Raw genomic sequence first — 17,191 nt, 5'->3', positions numbered from 1 at the left:
ACACGTTAGATTGAAGCGGTGTGTGCCGTAATAATATATTTTTGACTAAATTTAGGACTGAGAAGAGTAGATTGTCGGTTGCATTGACGACAAAACCTCTATTTCGTGAGACACTTTACCCTGACTTCCGGTATTTTTGTTCTTCGAGAGGTCGAAAAGCGCTCGGGTGAAATGGTCTATTTCTCGTTCCCGCCACTGCGGGTCAACTAGATCATACTTGCTCTCGTGTGAATGTGAAACGTGGAGGCGAAGGCCCAGATTTCGTCACGATCCTCTCCTTGGCCTCGACAGTGGCGGTGGCCGCGGAGCAGCCCACGCCGATGACCATGGAGCAGGGCTGGATGCGCTCGTCGGCGCGCAGCCGCCGCATGTCCATCGCGGCGCTCGCGGACGGCACGTTGTACCCCAGCAAGCTGGGCACGGCGGCGGCGGCGGCGGCGGGCGCGGGCAGCCGGCGGTCCAGGATGCGGCCCGAGCCCGGGGGCGGGGCTGCCGCCGGGGCGCTCGTGCCCATCCAGCGCCTCAACATGGCGCACCACATGCTGTGCGAGCTCACGTTCACCATCGCGCGCCGCTACGGCCTGTCCCTGCTCGCCGACATGCTGTGCCTGCTGCTGCACCTCGTCATCACCGCCTACTTCCTGCTCAAGCACCTCATCTCCGAGACCGTCCTGGTGAGCGGCCAGTACATCGTGATGCAGGCCGTGTGGCTGGCCGCCCACCTCGGCCGCATGCTGTTCATCGTGCTGCCCTGCTCCCGCGCCAGCGCCGAGGTAAGCCCACTCCTTCCGGACAATGAGGCAAGGAAAACTGCAAATCGATGCACCGCTTTGCATTGATTTTCGTTTCATTATGATTCCCCATCCTCCCCCGCGCCGCCGGTGTCCTTGCCGCCGCCCGTTCGCACCCCATCACACCAGCGGCTCCCCGACTTCCGGCGCCGGTCCGCGTTAATCACTCATTTCCTGTGTCGTGTCAACAGGCCGGCCGCACGGGCACGCTCGTCGGGGTGGTGCTCAGCACCACGGCGCCCTCCAGCCACGCGCACAGACAGGTACCCCTTTGTTTCACTCTGCTCACTCCGAAAACATGTTCGTAGCGAGGGAACTCTGTTTTTACCAGTGGCTGATTCACCCCAATAACTCGCCGCTAATAATCGTTTCGGTTCTGTGCCCGCAGCTGGAAACGTTCTCTATTCAGCTACTGCACCACAGAGTAAACTTTAACGCGTGCGGCCTCTTCGAATTGGGTCTTCCACTCGTCGTATCTGTACGTATCCGGTCGACACTTTCTCGTCATGCTACGATAGCGACTTTAAACTACCTGTTCGTTATAGATACTCGGAGCCGTCACTACGTATCTCGTCGTTCTATTGCAACTTAAAGGCGCCCCTGGCGAGTCTACTGCGAATTCAACGGCTGTCGTCTCTTAGACGCGTTTTGAATGTTTCGTTCGCAGATCGACAGACACATCTGTGGTATAATATTATTTATACGACTAATGCAACTGTGGATTTCTACAGATTTGCATGAAACGAGTAAAAGACTGAGGTGATAGAAATAGAGGTATTTTTTGCACATTTTGTGTCATTTTGTGCTTGTATACATATATTTAATTGAACATAAAAATGAAAACAGGATAATGAAATGAGCAAATTAATTTATTTCTTGTACAACAAAAGCCATACAGGCACCAATCAAGAACAGTCTTGGCCCTGACAGGCAAGGTTAAACCACAAAACGAATGTACACAATTTGGTATGAATGTTTGATGGGAATTATTGATAATTACATATCAAATCGACCAATAAAATATCCTTGATGATGGTGTTACAGTCTTAAGATTTTATATTACAGTTAGGGTTTTTGTAAGTATCACTACAAAGAGCATGGCACGGACTCTGTCGCGAGGCCGCTTACTTTACTTAATTGTGAGTTATCATGAGAAAACAAAATGTAAGAAGATTTAACAAGTCTTTTGTGAAACTTAACTCATCAGTCCTGGGCCAGAGTCCCCCGGCGCGTGCTTCCTGTGGCTCCGTCTCGCAGGCCGCTCCTGGCGCTCCCGCAGAGGTTCCGCGCCCTGCCTGCTCGGGGCGGCGCCCTTCCCCTGGGACCTGCGGGAGGCGACATGGGCTTTTAGTTAGAGCGGGGCGGGGCGGGCAGGGGGTCAGCAAGTCTACACTCTAAAAAAAAAATAATACAAAAATTTGTAATTTGGATATGCAGTTTTTTCAGCATCCATGATATAAAAATCTGTAATTTTTTTTAGAGTGTACTTACAGGCTCGAATTGCTGTCCGAGGTTGTCCCACGCCTCTGGGCCGACGCCCTGGCTAGTCCTGCTCGTGTGCCGTTCGCCACCGTGGATGGGTGGTTGCTGCTGCCGCTGTGCTTCGCAGGGGCTGAAAATAAGAGAGTCTGCAGTTAGATACACGCCTCGCCAGCCGGGGTCAGCCGTTCGGGACGCCGGTTTGCGGGCCGGCCACGGCGGCGTCCTCACCTGCTGTCCTGCGCACGGGCCTGATGGGCTCCATGAGGAGGTGCACGTCGCCGGGGCGCCTGGGGGCCGCCGTCGCAGACGAGGCCCTGTCCTTGCTCGGCTTCACCAGGTGGGCGATGGGGCTGGCCATGGCGGCCACGTGGGTGCGCGTCTTCCTGACCATCTTGTCGGCCTTCTGGTCAGCCGCGGCCCGGATGCGCCGGCTTTGCGCGGGCGCCTGCTCGCCCTTGTGCGCCTGCCTCTGACCCGCCCTGTCGGCGGCGGCGACGCGGCCCTTGGCGTCCCTGACGTCCCTTACGTCGCGCTCAGCGCACTTGCACCGGTGGCGCCGCTCTGCCGCTTCCGGGGCCCTTTCCTTTCCGTTGTGTCCCACTTCCGTCGACCGCCCCCAGTCGCCGGGTTTGTCCTCCGGGCTTGCTTTGGGGACGGCGCTGCCGTTGAGACCGACGTGGTCCTTGAGCTCCTCCCGGCTGCGGCTCGTGCGCCCCGAGTCGTGGTGGCCCCGCTTGTGCTCGGTGCCGTCCCTGCTGCGGCTGCGCTGCTTCGAGATCTCGAACACCTCCCGACTCTCGCTGCGGTGTCTGTCTGTGGCGTCGAGTAGGTCGCGACTCCGGCTCCGGTGCCTCTCCTTCTTGTCGCGGCTGCGCTCCCGGTGCCGCTGCTCCAGCGCGTCGCGGCTGCCGCTGCGGTGTCGGTGGCCGCGGTCGATCTCGAGCTCGTCCTGGCTGCGACTTCGAGATCTCGCCTCGCGGTGCGGACTGCTCACCCTCTCGTCCAGTTCGTCGCGGCTCCGACTCCTCCGCCGCGTGTCGTGACTGCGCGCCTCTCTCGCCCGGATCTCGTCGCGACTCCGACTTCGTCGCCGTTTCTCCTGAATCTCGGCGAGCTCTCTGCTCCTGTCGTCGACCTCCGGATCCCTGCTGCGACTCCGCCGCTCGATGTCCCGGACTTCCCTACTGGGCCGGAGGCGACCCTTGCCGTCCGGGCTGCGGCTGCGGCACCGCGCCTGCACTTGGTCGACGTGGCTTCGCTCCCGCTCGCTCCGCAGGAACCTCTCCACCACGTCGATGTGGTGGCCTCCCGGGGGCGCGTTGCTGTGGTGGAACTCTCGGTGCTCCCCCTTGTTGGCAGCGTTCCTTGTCACGGGACTGCCTCGCCGGGGACGTGTCGCTTCCTCGGCCAGAGAGAGCCCCGGCGACCGGACTCGGCCCTCTTGCACCCCGTCAACGTCCCGCTCGATCAACCTCTTCCTGGACAAGATGACCTCGAGGGGGGAGGTGGGTCTTTGCTCTCGAAAGATAGCTGCAGAACGAAAAACAAAAGTCATACTTTCGTGACAAAGTAAAGGGGAAATAGGATCCTAACCCTAACTGACGCGCACCTGAGTCTGTAAGCGGAGGAGCGGTTCCCCCGTTGATCTTGTCGTGCATTGGACTGCTCCTCCTGCATTCCGGGGCCGCGTCGGCGACCTGCTTCGTCGGCAGGCTGACCACCTCTATGATCCGCTCCTTGCCCTCGGTCTTCTCGACGGCCAGCCTGTCCAGAATCTCTCTGACAGACACCGTCCTCTCGCAGTCGTCCCTGGAGACCTGCGTCGCGGCGTCCGTCCTCCGGGTCACGCTGTCCACCAGTGAGAAGGACTTGGGCAGGACCGGGCTGGGCGTTCGCAATCCTGCTCTCCCAACGTCGGTGAACCTGCTCGGGACGGCAAGGTTTGAATAGGAAAGGGGAGCGGAAGGCGATACTTTAACAACTAATATTTTGTAGACTTAGCTTTTTCAAAATTAAAAAAAAAAATGAGAAAAACGGGGTGGCTACCACTACTACTTGTAGCTGTCACCTCGGACCCAAATACCTGAACAGCAGGTCGGCGTTGAACTCACCTGCTCTGCTTCCTTTGCTCGGGGACGATGTACACGGTGTTCGGGGAGGCGGTTCGAGGCTGGGGATCCACAAGGCCTCTGTCCAGCTGCACCAACTTCTCGGCCTTGGAGGCGTGGTGTCTGTAGCGCCAGTCCCCGTCCTCGGTGACGGAGTCCCGGTGCTCGCGGCTACGATGCTCCCGGGTATCCAGGAGGGTCGGGTACGAGGGGCCTGTGAGGGTTATGGGGAGTGGGGCATCTAGGATGGGGGAGTAGGATGTAGGGGATGGAGGCGAGACACCTGGAAGCATCCCATTACATTGCGTTAGTAAGAACTGTGATAAGCTTACCACGGTCAATATGTTGTTTGTCCAAACAACCACGTGTCGTTCTCGTCTCCTTTTTTGCTCTTTTGTTTATATCTTTCCCTTTTGTTCTTTTTTCGGAGTTTATGGAGTTACTCTAGTATCTACAACGAACCAGATTAATTGTTAAAGAAAAGTTACTATTGTGAGAAAACTTGCGTTCTAATTAGCAGTGAGACTATTAAAACATCAATACAAACAGAAGTTAAACAGTAACAGACCGCACATTTGTACACCGAGACACTTGGCCGCCTGCGGGTGGGCCGCCCACCGCGCTCGTCTCGCCGACAAGCACGATGGGGTGCCTACCCGCGAGGAGCTTGGTGCGCCGCCGCGCCAACGGCCAGCCTCCAGACCCGTAACTTATCACGCTAGACACCAAATAATATTTTACTGTTTCACCGTATTGGTTTAGTCAGACACATACCGACCCGCATGCACCGAAAAATATCACTAATTTATCAAATGTTTTTCTCTCAAAATGCCGTATTGCGTATTTGGCAGTAATTAGGTAACTTTGCGATAGCAAAACATTTACTTTAGCTCCGGGAACCTGTAGCGTAACGGCAACACGTTAAGTTACGGGTCCCTGCCCCCAAGACGTGACAAAGAGGTGAATCCGGAGGAGCCTGATGGCTACTTTAGTGGTTCTACTCCCCGTTTATAGAACATCACATAAAAACTGCTGAGTTAATAGTTTTTGCGGACCTCGTATACTTAAGTGGGCTAGGCTTGACTTTTCTACCATGTAGGACCGCACTTCAGCGTCAGCCTGCAGGGAGTCGTCGCTCAACTCCTCGTCTTCGGCCGGGGTCGGCCTCCGGGCCTGGCGGGCCCTGCCAACCCTGCGAGGCCTGTTAGCGAGAAGCACCAGCGGGGTAGACTCCAGCGCGAGCCGGCCTGGAACGAACGGCGGGAGGAGACACCTGCAGTTTAGTGTGCTCGACAAGCGCTCGAGTTAGAAGTAGCACTAGAGACATTAGTGTTGGGGTGTTAACGTTTTTAATAAAGTGAAATGTAGAGCACGAGAGGTGGTGGTCAAACTCGTGCGGATTTTCGCTGGCTATTTACCTGCGTGCTTGTAAAACTGGGTTATTACTCTAAGTAGTTTGATCTAGGGAGAACTATCTACAGCAAATATCGGTCTCTGTTGCAGTTAGGTAAATCAGAAAAGTTATATAAAAGCAGTTGCTACTTACTTAATTTTAAACTATGGAGAATATTTTTCTGTTCGGACGAATCCAGCTGCTTGTGTGTGGTATGGTGTTCCGACACAAAGCCACCGGGCGTCTCGGGGACCAAAGTGACCTGAGGTTCAGATAGGTAAATGTTGACAAATACTTAACGACAAACTGTGAAAAAGAAAATCTCGTTTCTAACCTTTGTTGAAAATCCTTTGGAACGAACAGTTGGAGCATGTGTTGTGATCTTCACTTCAGGAGTTACTTCAGATGGTATGCTCTGAAAAGAAAATGGTAAAACACTGCTCAACAATTTCTTGCCAACATTCGTGGTCAAGTCAATTTATAGTGAAACGTACCTCTCTTTTTCCTGTCGGTCTTAGTGACTTTAACAATCTTTGAAATTCAGCCTGCCCGTCGTTCGTCGTTTCGTTGCTGGGTACAGTCGGACTCGCGAACGAGTTGTTCTTCAGCGTGACGGTGGACCTCCACATGGGGACGGCCGTGCCGCTGGGGGTCTCCGCCTCGGCGCTCACCGTGCACCTCACCAAGCCCCTGGCTTTCTCATCGTCGGCCTCGACCGTCCTGGTGGGTTGCAGGCGCTCGGCGGGGTGGTCCGGGGACAGCTTTCCCTCCATGGTGACGGTGATGACCCCCGTGGCCGCGGTGGTCTTGTGCTCCTCGCCGTCGGCGGGCGCCAGGGTCGTCTGCTCCAGCGGGGTGTCGCCGAAACGCACCTCGGGCAGACCACTCCGGTTGATCCGCTGTTCGGCGAGCAGCTTCTGCCGACGGCGTCCTCGGACGATGTTTGTCGGCGGCGGCTTGTCGTCGGTCGACACGAGGTTGAAGCGCCCCGGCTCGGCAGCGAAGTGGACCTCCGTCTTGCTGAACTCGACCCGCTTCTTCCGCGCGTGCCCGGCGTCCTCGGTCGAGTCGGAGAGGTAGGTGTCGGCCGGCCGCGGCAGCGACGGGGCGTCCTTGTTGGCGTCCACCTTGTCGTTGCTGTCGTCGTCGTCCACCTGCTCCACGATGGCGATGGAGTGTCGCTTGGTCTCCTGGGACTTGCTCGATTGGTCGTAGTGGAAGCCGTTGATGAGTAGGGTGGGCTCCGGTGTCGGGTCGTCGTGCGAGCCGCCGCCATCCGCCCGGACGACGACGGCGTCGTTGGCCACGATGGGGATGCTGACCGAGACGGGCTCCGTGAGGCTGCGCGCGCTCCTGGCCTGCCGGCTGATCTCGCGCTCGGTCCGCCGCCGCAGCACGTCGCGACGCCTGTCCATGTCCGTGGCCTTCTCCGCGTCCTCCACGATGTTGACGACCGTCCGCTTGGTCGCCGGCTCGTCGCCCGCCCTGAGCGCGGCGAGCCCGTTGGACTTCACGTCCCCGTTACTGTCCAGCCTGGCGGGGTCCTGCTCGTAGAGGCTCACGGGCCGCGGGATCCTGCCCGCCTCCCTCGACCGCTTGATGACGTCGATGTGCTTGAGCAGCGGCGACAGGGTCGCCCCGCTGTCGCTCCACGAGTCCTCCTTGCTCTCCTTGAGCGACAGCAGCCCTTGGTTCTGGACCTCCGTCTCGAACCCGTAGGACTTTCGGCGCCGGTGCCACTCCTCGGACCGCACCCCGTTGGTGGTCTTGTCCTTCTGCGGGGAGTCAGCCCTGTCCGTCGATGCACCCCTGCCGTTCTCCATGCCGAACACGTAGCTCTGCACGCGCGGGCCCGAGGTCTTGGCCGTCTCCTTGACCCTCCGGAGCACGTGGTCCTCGCTCACCAGGGTGTCGGTGGCGGGCTGCTCCTCGCTCTCGCCGTTGACGGGCTTGGCGTCGTCGTCAGCCACCTTGCTCCTCAGGCGGCCCCGGACCTCGTTGAGGGACTTGACTGTGACGAACGAGTGGTTCTGCGTGGCGATGCTGTCGCTGACTAGTCTCTTGACCTTGTCCAGGGTGTGCTCCTTGGCCGAGGCCGGGGTCGGGGTGGGGCTGGGCGAGGTCGGCACGGACGTGATGCTGACGCCGCCGCGCGCCTCGATCTCCTCCCTCATCCTTCGCACGCTGGTCCCCGTGGGGAAGTCGGGGGGTCGGGTGTACTGCAGGGACCGTCGGAGCACCGACGATCGCCCGAGGAACCCGTTGGCCGAACTGCCGCTGTCCACGGACTGGGCGTCGCTGATGTCGACCCCCACCTTGACCAGGTTCTCGCTGGAGCAGCTCTTTCTGGACTCCACGATGGAGTGCCTGGAGCTGCTGTTCCTGACGCTGGACGACGCCGTGATGATGGAGGCCGTCTTCTCGCTGCTGTCGTCGTCCGATGGGAAGGAGATGATGGGCCCGCTCGGCTCGCTCTTGTCGTCCTCGACGGTGATCTCCAGGCGCGTCTCCTGCGGGGAAAAAACAATTCAAGTATGAGTGCACTAAAAAGCTATGTAGATAACCAATCACTAAATGCTGAATAACTTATTTTTTAACTGTGTAGCTTAAAATTTAGCTTAATAGTTAAACATTGAGCTGAGGATAGCTACATTTTAATCTATCTATAGCTAGCTAAATCATCAGTTAAACCGTATTTAGTTTTTTTTCCGTGTGCACGTCTTTGAGGTCATTGATAAACATTTCCATATTTTTATGGGCCCCCAAATGTCCCCCACAGCAGTGAGCACTTGCTTACCTTAGGCCCGTCCTGGCGTTCAGCGCCGCTCGCCGAGTTGCTGGCCGCGCTGTTGGCCGCGTTGGTGCGCGCCACGCGCGAGGGCGGCCGTCGCCAGCCGATGGAGCGGCCCACGCTCGCCTTGCTCTTCTCCGAGCTCAGGTCCAGGGGGTGCAGCGACAGCTGCAAGCATCCGCGCGGGGCAGCGCGCCCGTCAGCCTGACTAATGTCCCACGAGAGAAAACGAAAACGACGCAGAGGGGAGAAATCCGCGCCGGCCGCGTAGGCAACTTAGCGCGCCGTCGGCCGTTAGGCCCGCGGGGTGGGGTCGGGGAGGTCGGGCCGCGCCAAACGAGCGCAGACGTTTGACAAATAGCGGGCGACAGTGAGAAGCGAGGCAAATACCTGCAGGTCCCCGAAGGCGGTGTCCATGTCCGGGACGGTGGACCAGGAGCCGGCGCCCATCTGGAAGCAAGGATTATCTCGGTCGTCAGTAGTTCTGTGGGAGTGCCTCTCTGGGAGTGTGGGGCCCGGCCGGACGGGGCGGCGGGACTCACCTGCGACAGCTGGACGGTGGAGCGCGACGAGGAGGTGGTCGACGAGCGGATGACTTGCATGGACCCGCCGGGCACCCGGGTGGAGAACACCTCGAGCTGCTTGCGCTGGGTCTGCTGCACTCGTCCGTCGCCGAGGTTGAGCGCGCGCTGGTCCACCACCTTGTTGTAGTTGTGGATGGCGCTGGCCGTGCTGGCGGACCAGTGGTTGGTCTCGCGGCGCGCCCGCTCCAGCGCGCCCGTCAGCTGGTCCCGGTGCGACCACTCCACCACGTTGCGCCGCTGGAACGGCAGGTCCGCCAGGTCACCCGCAATCACCTCCATGGCGGGCTGCTACGGGTCGGGCCTGAAACCTGCGACACACGCAAAAATTTCTGTTGTGAACTTCGCGATGAATTTCGACAAATCGCACACTGAACGAACGAACTGGCCGACTACGACCGAGACCAAAGTTCTCTATCTTTGAGCCGAATTTCGAACGTTTACTGCACTACATTATTTGTATTTCTTAGGACCGCATTTTTCAGTTCCTCTTTGGTGAGAAACTCTTGAGTCTTGAAACCGCGGGCTGCCGGAGGAGCACGGCGCGGTCGAGTTGGAGAGGGGACAGTAAAAGGAGGGGGGAGGGGACTGAAAAAAACCGGGAGGAATCGACATTCCATGATAACGTGAAGCTATGCACGACATGTGCGCGGCGAGCCGACCTGGGCGGAAGAGAAAGAGCGGAGGGAGAAGAGAGGTTTGCAAGAGAGAGAGAAAAAGAGGGAAGAGAGAACGGAGGGAGAGAGAGAGAGAGAGACGAGCTACGTTCCGTGAGCCATTTTCAAGGTACCACACCATGTATGGCAGTAGTGAAGGCGGAGCGGGTGGAGCGGAGGGACAGACAGTCCGCCATCTTTGCTTTCCGATCTCGATTCCCCTCCACTCCACGTACCTCGTGCCGCACGTCGTTTGTTTGCGATCCAATCGAGAGACTAGGCGCAGGCGCGCGGACCATCGGGGATATGGACCCGCGCGCTCCCTAGGGGCCACCCGCCGGGCCCGGGCCAGGGCCCGGTGATGTAGTGAATACCAAACCCAGGCGAATCATAAGCTTCCACAGGTCCTTTTGCCCCCACTTCGCGGCACATTCCTTGCTTACTGCCCGAGCGCGCGAAACCTCTTTTCCTTTTTATCCCTCTTTCCCTCACGTTCACTCAGACTCCACTTCCTCGCCGCCCCGCCCCGCCTCGCATTCTCGCGCGAAACACTTCACATTCACATGCGTCCTGCGCTGACATTCTGAAAACACGACATGCATGTACCATTAGCTCCCCGCCCCCGCCCCCACCGCGCGCCCCGCACTATCTCCCTCACACTTTCCGTCTCGCTCGCGCTAACAAGCGACATGGCGTGCGGGGCGCGGCGGCGGCGGGCCCGGCCGGTCAGATAGGCCTTCAACAACAAACGCACACAGAACTTATTTCATAATCGCCATCGGGTCCAGTGCGTGTGACGGGCAACGCGCGCGTGCGCAGCAGGGACCGCAAGGGGCTTGGCCCTGAGAGCAGCGCGCCGGCGTACCCCGCGAGTGAGTCACTGAGCTTTGGGGCTGCAAAGCAGTACGCCCCCCCCCCCCCGTTCCACCTCGTCTGACTGTGACCTACCGCGTATACGCGTGCCGGTGCCGGTGCTCCGATAAGTATACAAACTACTCGACATCGGTTTGAAATCCGCCGGTCGCCGTACTACGTTTAGAGCGCCCCGAAGGCCGGCCGATCGCTACAAACAACAGCAACTTGTTTGTTTCGGTGCGGTGGTGGCGGCGGTGGCGCAGGCCCTCGATCGCCCCGCGACAGCGACACCGCCGCAGCCCCGACGATAGGTCGGTGATTATTGTCGCATTATACGGCTCCCCGCAGTGGTGGTGGGGTAGTGGTGGTTGCCGCCTGTTGTTGGTTTCTGCGAGGTTGTCGATTCCCGCGAGCGGAACGATTGATTTTTCACCGCGCGCGACCTTACGCAATGCTGCGAGTGTCACTGCTGCTGCTGCGACACTCCCCGCCGCCCCGCCCCGCCCAGGGGTGCGCTCGCTCGCAGTGCGTTTCCTATCTGTCCTGTTTCCGCCGTCCTTCCGCCGCCGCCGTTCTGATCCTGGTCCTCCCGTCCCGTCCGGGGTTGTGCTGCTGCCGGCGGTGGCGGCGCTGCTGCTGCTCCTCCGCGGGCTCGACTCGTCCCGACGCTTTCTCCCCTTGTAGTGCGCGGACGAGCCCCTTCCTGCTGCCGCGTCCGACCCGTCGCCTAGTTTACTCGTTGTTGTCGTACCTGGTATGGCCCCAGTCAGTGTGTCACAGGCATTACGGAAAGAGAAGTAAACAACTTGCAAGGAAGCCAGGGGGTAAAAAAATCCGGGCAGTAAACAGTTTGTCAGCGAGCGAGCGCCGGTGTGCCGAGGACTTCGCGGGTCAGCGAGGGTAGTTACTCGAGCAGACGTTCCACAAGAAGTGCAAACTGTTGCTGACTGCAGACGAGGCTCGTCCAGCGGTAAACTGCCGCAGCAGCGACCGCAGAGTGACACGGGACCCGGCCCGGCGCACATTCGGACGGCCGCGCGCGACGCGAAATCACACCGCCACCGCCTCGCTCATTTTCTGCAGGGAAATGTAAGAAGCAGAGCGGCGGCAGAAAGGCGTCGTCCTCGTTGCACAACGGCTGCCTCGGTCTAGGCGGAGGAACGCCCTCCTCCTCCTCCTCCTCCTTCTGGGCGGGCGGCGGCCGCGGCGGCCCGGCGCTACAAAACGCAACGCTTATGCCGCGCCCGCCACGCCCCGCTGAACGGCTGAACCGCGGGCTGCAGCATCGAGCAGGCGGGGGAGGAGGGGGGAGGAAGCGGAGGAGGAGGTTGGCATTAATTAAAAGCGGATGAGTTCTCCGCGGCACGAACCCCATTGGGGCGGCGGGGCACTGCCATGCCGCTCGAAAGAACAGTAAGAAACTGCATCAACTTGTTGTTGTTGTCGTCGTTCGTTGTTGTTGTTTGAATTTTTCATCCCGGCGCGCGCAGCATCTCTCTCTCTGAGCGCCTTTGCGACCGAGAGCGTCAAGTGCCAGGCATCCCATCGCACTCTTCTAGAACGCCAAGGGTTCGCACCATATCGCCACTCCACACTACTTGTTCTCACGAACGAGCAGAGAAACTACTCGTCTTCATCGTCTCAGCCGCGCACGTCGAGTCGCCCGGCGCGGGCGGGGCCCCAGCCTCTCCCTAGAGAACACCGCGCGCGGCCAATGGCTAAACGTGATTAGAGCCTGATTTAGACGGGATGAGCTGCTCGCCGTGGTAATCATGAGAGGCTATGTGGGGAAGGCCTGGCGCCGCCTGGAGCTGCCTGGAGAAGGCGGCAGCGGCAGGGGCGGGACCCCGTCCGTCCCGTGCCGTCCTCTGGTCCGAAAGCAGAGCGGAGCAGCGCCCTGCCTCGGGTGCCCCGGGTGCCCCACCTCACCTCGCCCCGCCCTGCCCAGCCGTGCCACGCCGCGCCGTACTGCCAGTGAAAGTGAGTGAGTAAAGTATTGGCGTTTGCACCTCGGTCCGTCCGTCGTGCCCCGCCCCGCTCACCTCCTCCTCCCCCCTCAGCGCTTAGAGCCGTGCCTGCCGCCTGTGTCGGGGGCCTGGCCGCGGCCGCGCGAGCGAGGCGCCGCTCGGCGTCGTCAAGCAGCCAGACGGCGTGCCTCCGCCTGCCAGCCGACCTGACCGACCATTCTGGACTATTATTACCTCCCCGGCGCGCCCCGCCCCGCCCCTTTCTCCGCCGAGTGCGATATGGCACCGCGAGCGCGCGCGCTGGGAGCCCTACTTCCTCAGTGCCCCAGCAGCGGTACGGTACGCACACCGGGCCGCACCGGGGCCCAGGTCGCGTCCGGGGCGCGATGTCTTGCGCCATGTGGGCGGCGTGCAGTATTACTACTACTTGTAGCTGCAGCGCGCGTTGTCGGCCAGGATGCCTGATGCTCTTCGCCCGGCGCCAGTGACGGCAGACAAGCCCAGCCTAGCCCAGCCCACCCCTCCCCTACTTGTTGCTCGCTTGGGTAGGGTATTATTTACCCTTTCTGCGAAGCAGAGGCACCTCGACGAACAACAACAGCCGCTGCTGTGGCAGGCCGTCGCCATAGAACACGCCACTCGCTTCGCTTAATACTGTCACCTCCTCCGGCGCGGCTAGGAGCGGCCGCCGCTCGGCTCGCGACACGTTGCTGTCGGCATGATGAAGCGGTTCGGATCAAGGGTCGCACGGCCGGGGGTGCCGCCGCACAAGTAGTATTAGTAGTGCCACAACCACAGCCATGCGCATCGGATTTTTTCCGCGCGCGTACGTCTCTTTCGCATTTTCTCTCCTGTGTAGGAAGCGCCTGCTGCTTGCTTGGCGCGGCTCCGGGCGTCCGTCTCTCTTTGTTCTGCGAGATGGAGTTCTCTCTATGAATGGTCTTGGTCGTACACTTGACCCTGATTTGGGCGCTGTGCTCCGCTCCCCCGGGCGCGGCGCGCGGCGCGGGCGGCGCGGCCACCCATATACAGCAGGTGCCTCCGGGGCCCGCGTAAGGCGAGCACGGCATTCCCCGGGACGATAAAGCATCGCAGAATAAAGAACGCGGCGTGATTCGTTTGCTGCTAGCGCGCGGCGAGCAGGTAGTGTGTGTGCGCTCGCTCGCGTTTTGCTTGCTTATCCACCCACTCGACGCCGACATGGATGTACACTTTGTTGGCGGTGTATCTCGGGGTGTGTTTCTTTGTGGTGGTTAAAGGATGAGGGGGTCACACCGGCCGGGCAAGTATTGTGCATGACTCACTACACGCGGGGTCATTGACACGTCCGCGTATTATTATTGGCGTGTGTGTGTGCGTGCGTGTGTTTGACTGTGCAAAGCGCAAGCTGCTGCAGTCGGTAAACATCTTCACACCGCGCCGCCAAACAAAAGCGCAACAAATAAAATAATGCCAACAAGAAGAGAAAAAGTAAAACAATGCGGCGCACTTCACCATAAAGCGCGGCCGGCCCTTCCTGGGAAGTACACGGCAAAGCGGCGGTCATGGGAGCTCATATGGTGGAAGCGGGCATCAGACGCCGTGGTTTCTAGCGAGCCGCCTGCCTGGCAGATGGCAATTTTCAATTTAAAAAAAAACACACACACCTAAATGAAGGCAACCTACGGCGCATCGCCTACCTACCAGCCGGACCGTAAATCTGCGTCTATAGGTGGTGCAAGTGCCAGCTGTGTGATGTCTCACGTCTTGCAGGAGTACAGCAATCGGCTCATTAGAAAGAGTGCAAGCCCGCCTGCTCGCGAGTCTCGCGTCAGTACGGCACCGCGTGGCCCCCCTCCCTCTCTCAATCAGGTGAGCAGCGGGTCGGCCTCGCTCGGTTAGAGGGGTGATTGATTGACTGATTGGCTGCCGGTGAGTGAGAGTGTTGCCCGTTAACGCATCGCTTAGTGACCGATTATTAAGAGTAGCCGATAACCTTCGGGCGGGGCGGGGCGGGGCGGGGCGGGCCAGCAGCAGCCACACCAGCGGCAGCAGCAAGCACCAGCGCGGTGGCGGCCACCAGCAATGGGCCCTCATTCGTCAGGGTTGCCCGCCTCTTCCGGGGCACTCAACCGGTACTCCAACTGAAAGTGATTTAGATGGGCGTTGTTACAGTGCGGCACGATATTACACTGTTGCCCTGTGAACGCACACACACGCACACACGCACGTACACTCGGAATACCTTTCCCCGCTCACGTGCTCTCCAGCCGCCACCTCTGCGTGCCATGCGGTGATGTTTCGATACCATGAAGGCTAACGAGCTGCTATCGATGAATTCCCAAGGAGAGATACGGGCTATCGGCGCTCTCCCGCAACAGCGCGCTTCAACTCGATTGGCCCCTCTTTGGCCCCTCCCGATCAAGTAGAGTTTACTGTTTTTAGCAGATGATACGAAACACTTTATACTTAACATAAAAATACATTAATTAGTAATATCAAGGTGTCAGCAGCTTTAACTCTCCATAGTGGAAGAGAGGTAAAAGAGAATCAAGCGGAGACCGGGTGCGGAGACCAGAAAAAACATTTCTTTGGCGCTGGCGGGACCGTGTCCGGGTGAGTGTCGCGCCAGCCCCCTCCCCTTACCCTGCCTAACAATACGGGCTCTGGCGGGACCGTGTCCGAGTGAGTGTCGCGCCAGGCCCCTCCTCTTACCCTCCAAACCCTGCCTAACAATACTGAGGCTCCCGCGGCTTCGCTTCCGCTAAATTATGTCAGTTTTAATTTAACATACATCTACTTTATACTCATTACTTTCATGGATTTCAATCAATTGCATTTTGTCTGTCAAGTGTGCGACTCTAATAAGATTTGCTTATTCAGGCGTACAGACACATGTACACTACCACAAGTCTTTATAATAATCACTGTCAAAGAAACAAGTCAGACGTTAAAAAATTATGCAAAACCACTAGAAATAAAAACCATTCTATGAGTATTAAAGCACAGGTATACTATGGTATTAAATTGGTATCATCTGCTTTCAAGATGGATTCTTGATTTAGATTTTTTCGGAAAACGTTGGAAACGCCTGTGAGCGGTGAGGTAGGCCACCTGCCCATTCCTCGTGCAGCTGTGTTTGGCGGGCCTGCCTACACTGCAGGCTGCAGGCGCGAGGTAGGCCACCTGTCAGTCTCTTGTGCAGCTGTGTGCGGCGGGCCTGCCTACACTGCAGGCTGCAGGCGCGAGGTAGGCCACCTGTCAGTCTCTTGTTGGCTGAGCTTGCGAAGCCTTTGCTGTGATGTGGGGTGCAGAGGACTCTTTGGTCGTGTGTCTGTCTGTCTGTCTGTACTGGCCCACGTTTCTCTCAGACGGTAACTTCAATTGACTTTAAACTGCGCACGAAGCTTCAGTATAAGTCGAGACGTAATGAGTTTAGTTTAGAAGTTTGATATTAGCTGTTTGAAATAAACAATCGTTTAATTTGAATTCGTAGTTTGGTGGCGGTAGGTTGGTAGCACGGCGCTTGAGGGGAGGGGGAGCGCAAGTGTGTCCTGCGCTCACCTGAAGACTTTGATACCTTCTCAGCAGTTATTAAAATGTCAGATAGTCAAACCGAGTGTTTTGTTCTTAGTTTTAGACTTGCGGAGCTTAGCCTGCGAAGTTTCGCGAGTGTCCGATGAGAAGGAACGAAAGTGATATTTGGAATGGTTTACGTGTTTACTTACGTAAGTTGGAGGGGGCGGGAGTGGTTTGGGAGAAATGTGCAAAGGTAACTGTTGTTTCGGGTTCATCTTGACAAAAGAAAACGCAAATGTTTTATGCCCAAAGATGATCGGAATCGAAATTGCAGCGTTATGTTCAAATGTTCAATAAAGTGTTTAATCGCCTCTAGCGGGCAAACGGTGCGTCGGAGGTCAATTCTGACGGCAGTTTTTGCCCCTAACCCAAAGGGTTAGTGGGTCGTATCTCGCTGAGTCGAACAAAACGCATCCCTCAAACGTTCAATTTGGACCAATTTGGCCATGGCAAGCCACCCATCGTTCTTTGAAGGCTAATAACTTCTCCATTTTGACTCTGATCGGCTCTGAGCAAAAGACATTATCTTTTTAATTTAACAAGAGGAATCTTAATCTGGGATTACATTTTTAATTTGATAACTTTTTAAAAATCCAGATACTTAATTGGAAGACAAAATAATGGTATTCACTCGTAGAATGACTAGAAGTCATTTAATCGTACAAAAAGACATCTTAAAGGTTTCTTAAACTTAAAACTTATTTTCTTAACTGCAATGTACTTGCAAGGGACCGAACAATGATAGAGCCACAGTCGCAACTTAGTGTAGGATAAGCCGTTCAAAAGCAGAACTAGATATATGATTCTCTTACGTTGACTAGATTTTTTTAGAGCCATATTATTTGTAATGATACTGAAATAAAATGATGAGAGAATTTAAATTACATTCTATGAGAAGATATATTACAGAACTTTCAATGAATAAACTACAATGGCTCGTTATCTTCAAAACGCCTCAGAGGGATCAGGTGAAAGTGAATCGAAGAATGAAAAATTATATTTTGAGTAT

General features: G+C 57.4%; 2 protein-coding genes across 6 annotated transcripts in view; one reads left to right on the top strand and one right to left on the bottom strand.

The window, feature by feature from the left end:
• LOC113204263 (gustatory receptor for sugar taste 43a-like) overlaps positions 1-1,829 on the top strand; it is a 5,768-nt gene extending 3,939 nt beyond the window's left edge. For 2 of the 3 annotated variants that reach the window (XM_052275021.1, XM_026419381.2), the window contains exons 4-7: positions 292-773; positions 983-1,054; positions 1,180-1,269; positions 1,337-1,829. In XM_052275021.1, the coding sequence (XP_052130981.1) occupies positions 292-773; positions 983-1,054; positions 1,180-1,269; positions 1,337-1,432 (740 nt within the window). In that variant the 3' untranslated portion in view covers positions 1,433-1,829. Of the gene's footprint in view, positions 1-291; positions 774-982; positions 1,092-1,179; positions 1,270-1,336 lie in introns of all 3 variants that reach the window. The other variant, XM_052275022.1, reaches the window with a different exon arrangement.
• Positions 1,643-17,191, bottom strand: part of LOC113203501 (uncharacterized) — a 27,452-nt gene continuing 11,903 nt past the window's right edge. The window contains exons 1-13 of one of the 3 annotated variants that reach the window (XM_052275020.1): positions 14,308-14,463; positions 9,108-9,457; positions 8,956-9,015; positions 8,572-8,733; positions 6,269-8,284; positions 6,109-6,189; positions 5,928-6,036; positions 5,437-5,628; positions 4,385-4,664; positions 3,883-4,196; positions 2,502-3,803; positions 2,283-2,403; positions 1,643-2,116 (exon numbers count right to left, since the gene is read on the bottom strand). In XM_052275020.1, the coding sequence (XP_052130980.1) occupies positions 1,987-2,116; positions 2,283-2,403; positions 2,502-3,803; positions 3,883-4,196; positions 4,385-4,664; positions 5,437-5,628; positions 5,928-6,036; positions 6,109-6,189; positions 6,269-8,284; positions 8,572-8,733; positions 8,956-9,015; positions 9,108-9,428 (5,088 nt within the window). In that variant the 5' untranslated portion in view covers positions 9,429-9,457; positions 14,308-14,463 and the 3' untranslated portion in view covers positions 1,643-1,986. Of the gene's footprint in view, positions 2,117-2,282; positions 2,404-2,501; positions 3,804-3,882; positions 4,197-4,384; positions 4,665-5,436; positions 5,629-5,927; positions 6,037-6,108; positions 6,190-6,268; positions 8,285-8,571; positions 8,734-8,955; positions 9,016-9,107; positions 9,458-14,307; positions 14,464-17,191 lie in introns of those variants that run through there. The other 2 variants (XM_026418234.2, XM_026418243.2) reach the window with 2 other exon arrangements.

The sequence above is a fragment of the Frankliniella occidentalis genome, unplaced genomic scaffold (assembly GCF_000697945.3).
Source record: "Frankliniella occidentalis isolate FOCC.00 unplaced genomic scaffold, Focc_3.1 Scaffold493, whole genome shotgun sequence".
Lineage (NCBI taxonomy): Eukaryota > Metazoa > Arthropoda > Insecta > Thysanoptera > Thripidae > Frankliniella > Frankliniella occidentalis.
This window is presented reverse-complemented; position numbering and strand designations above follow the sequence as displayed.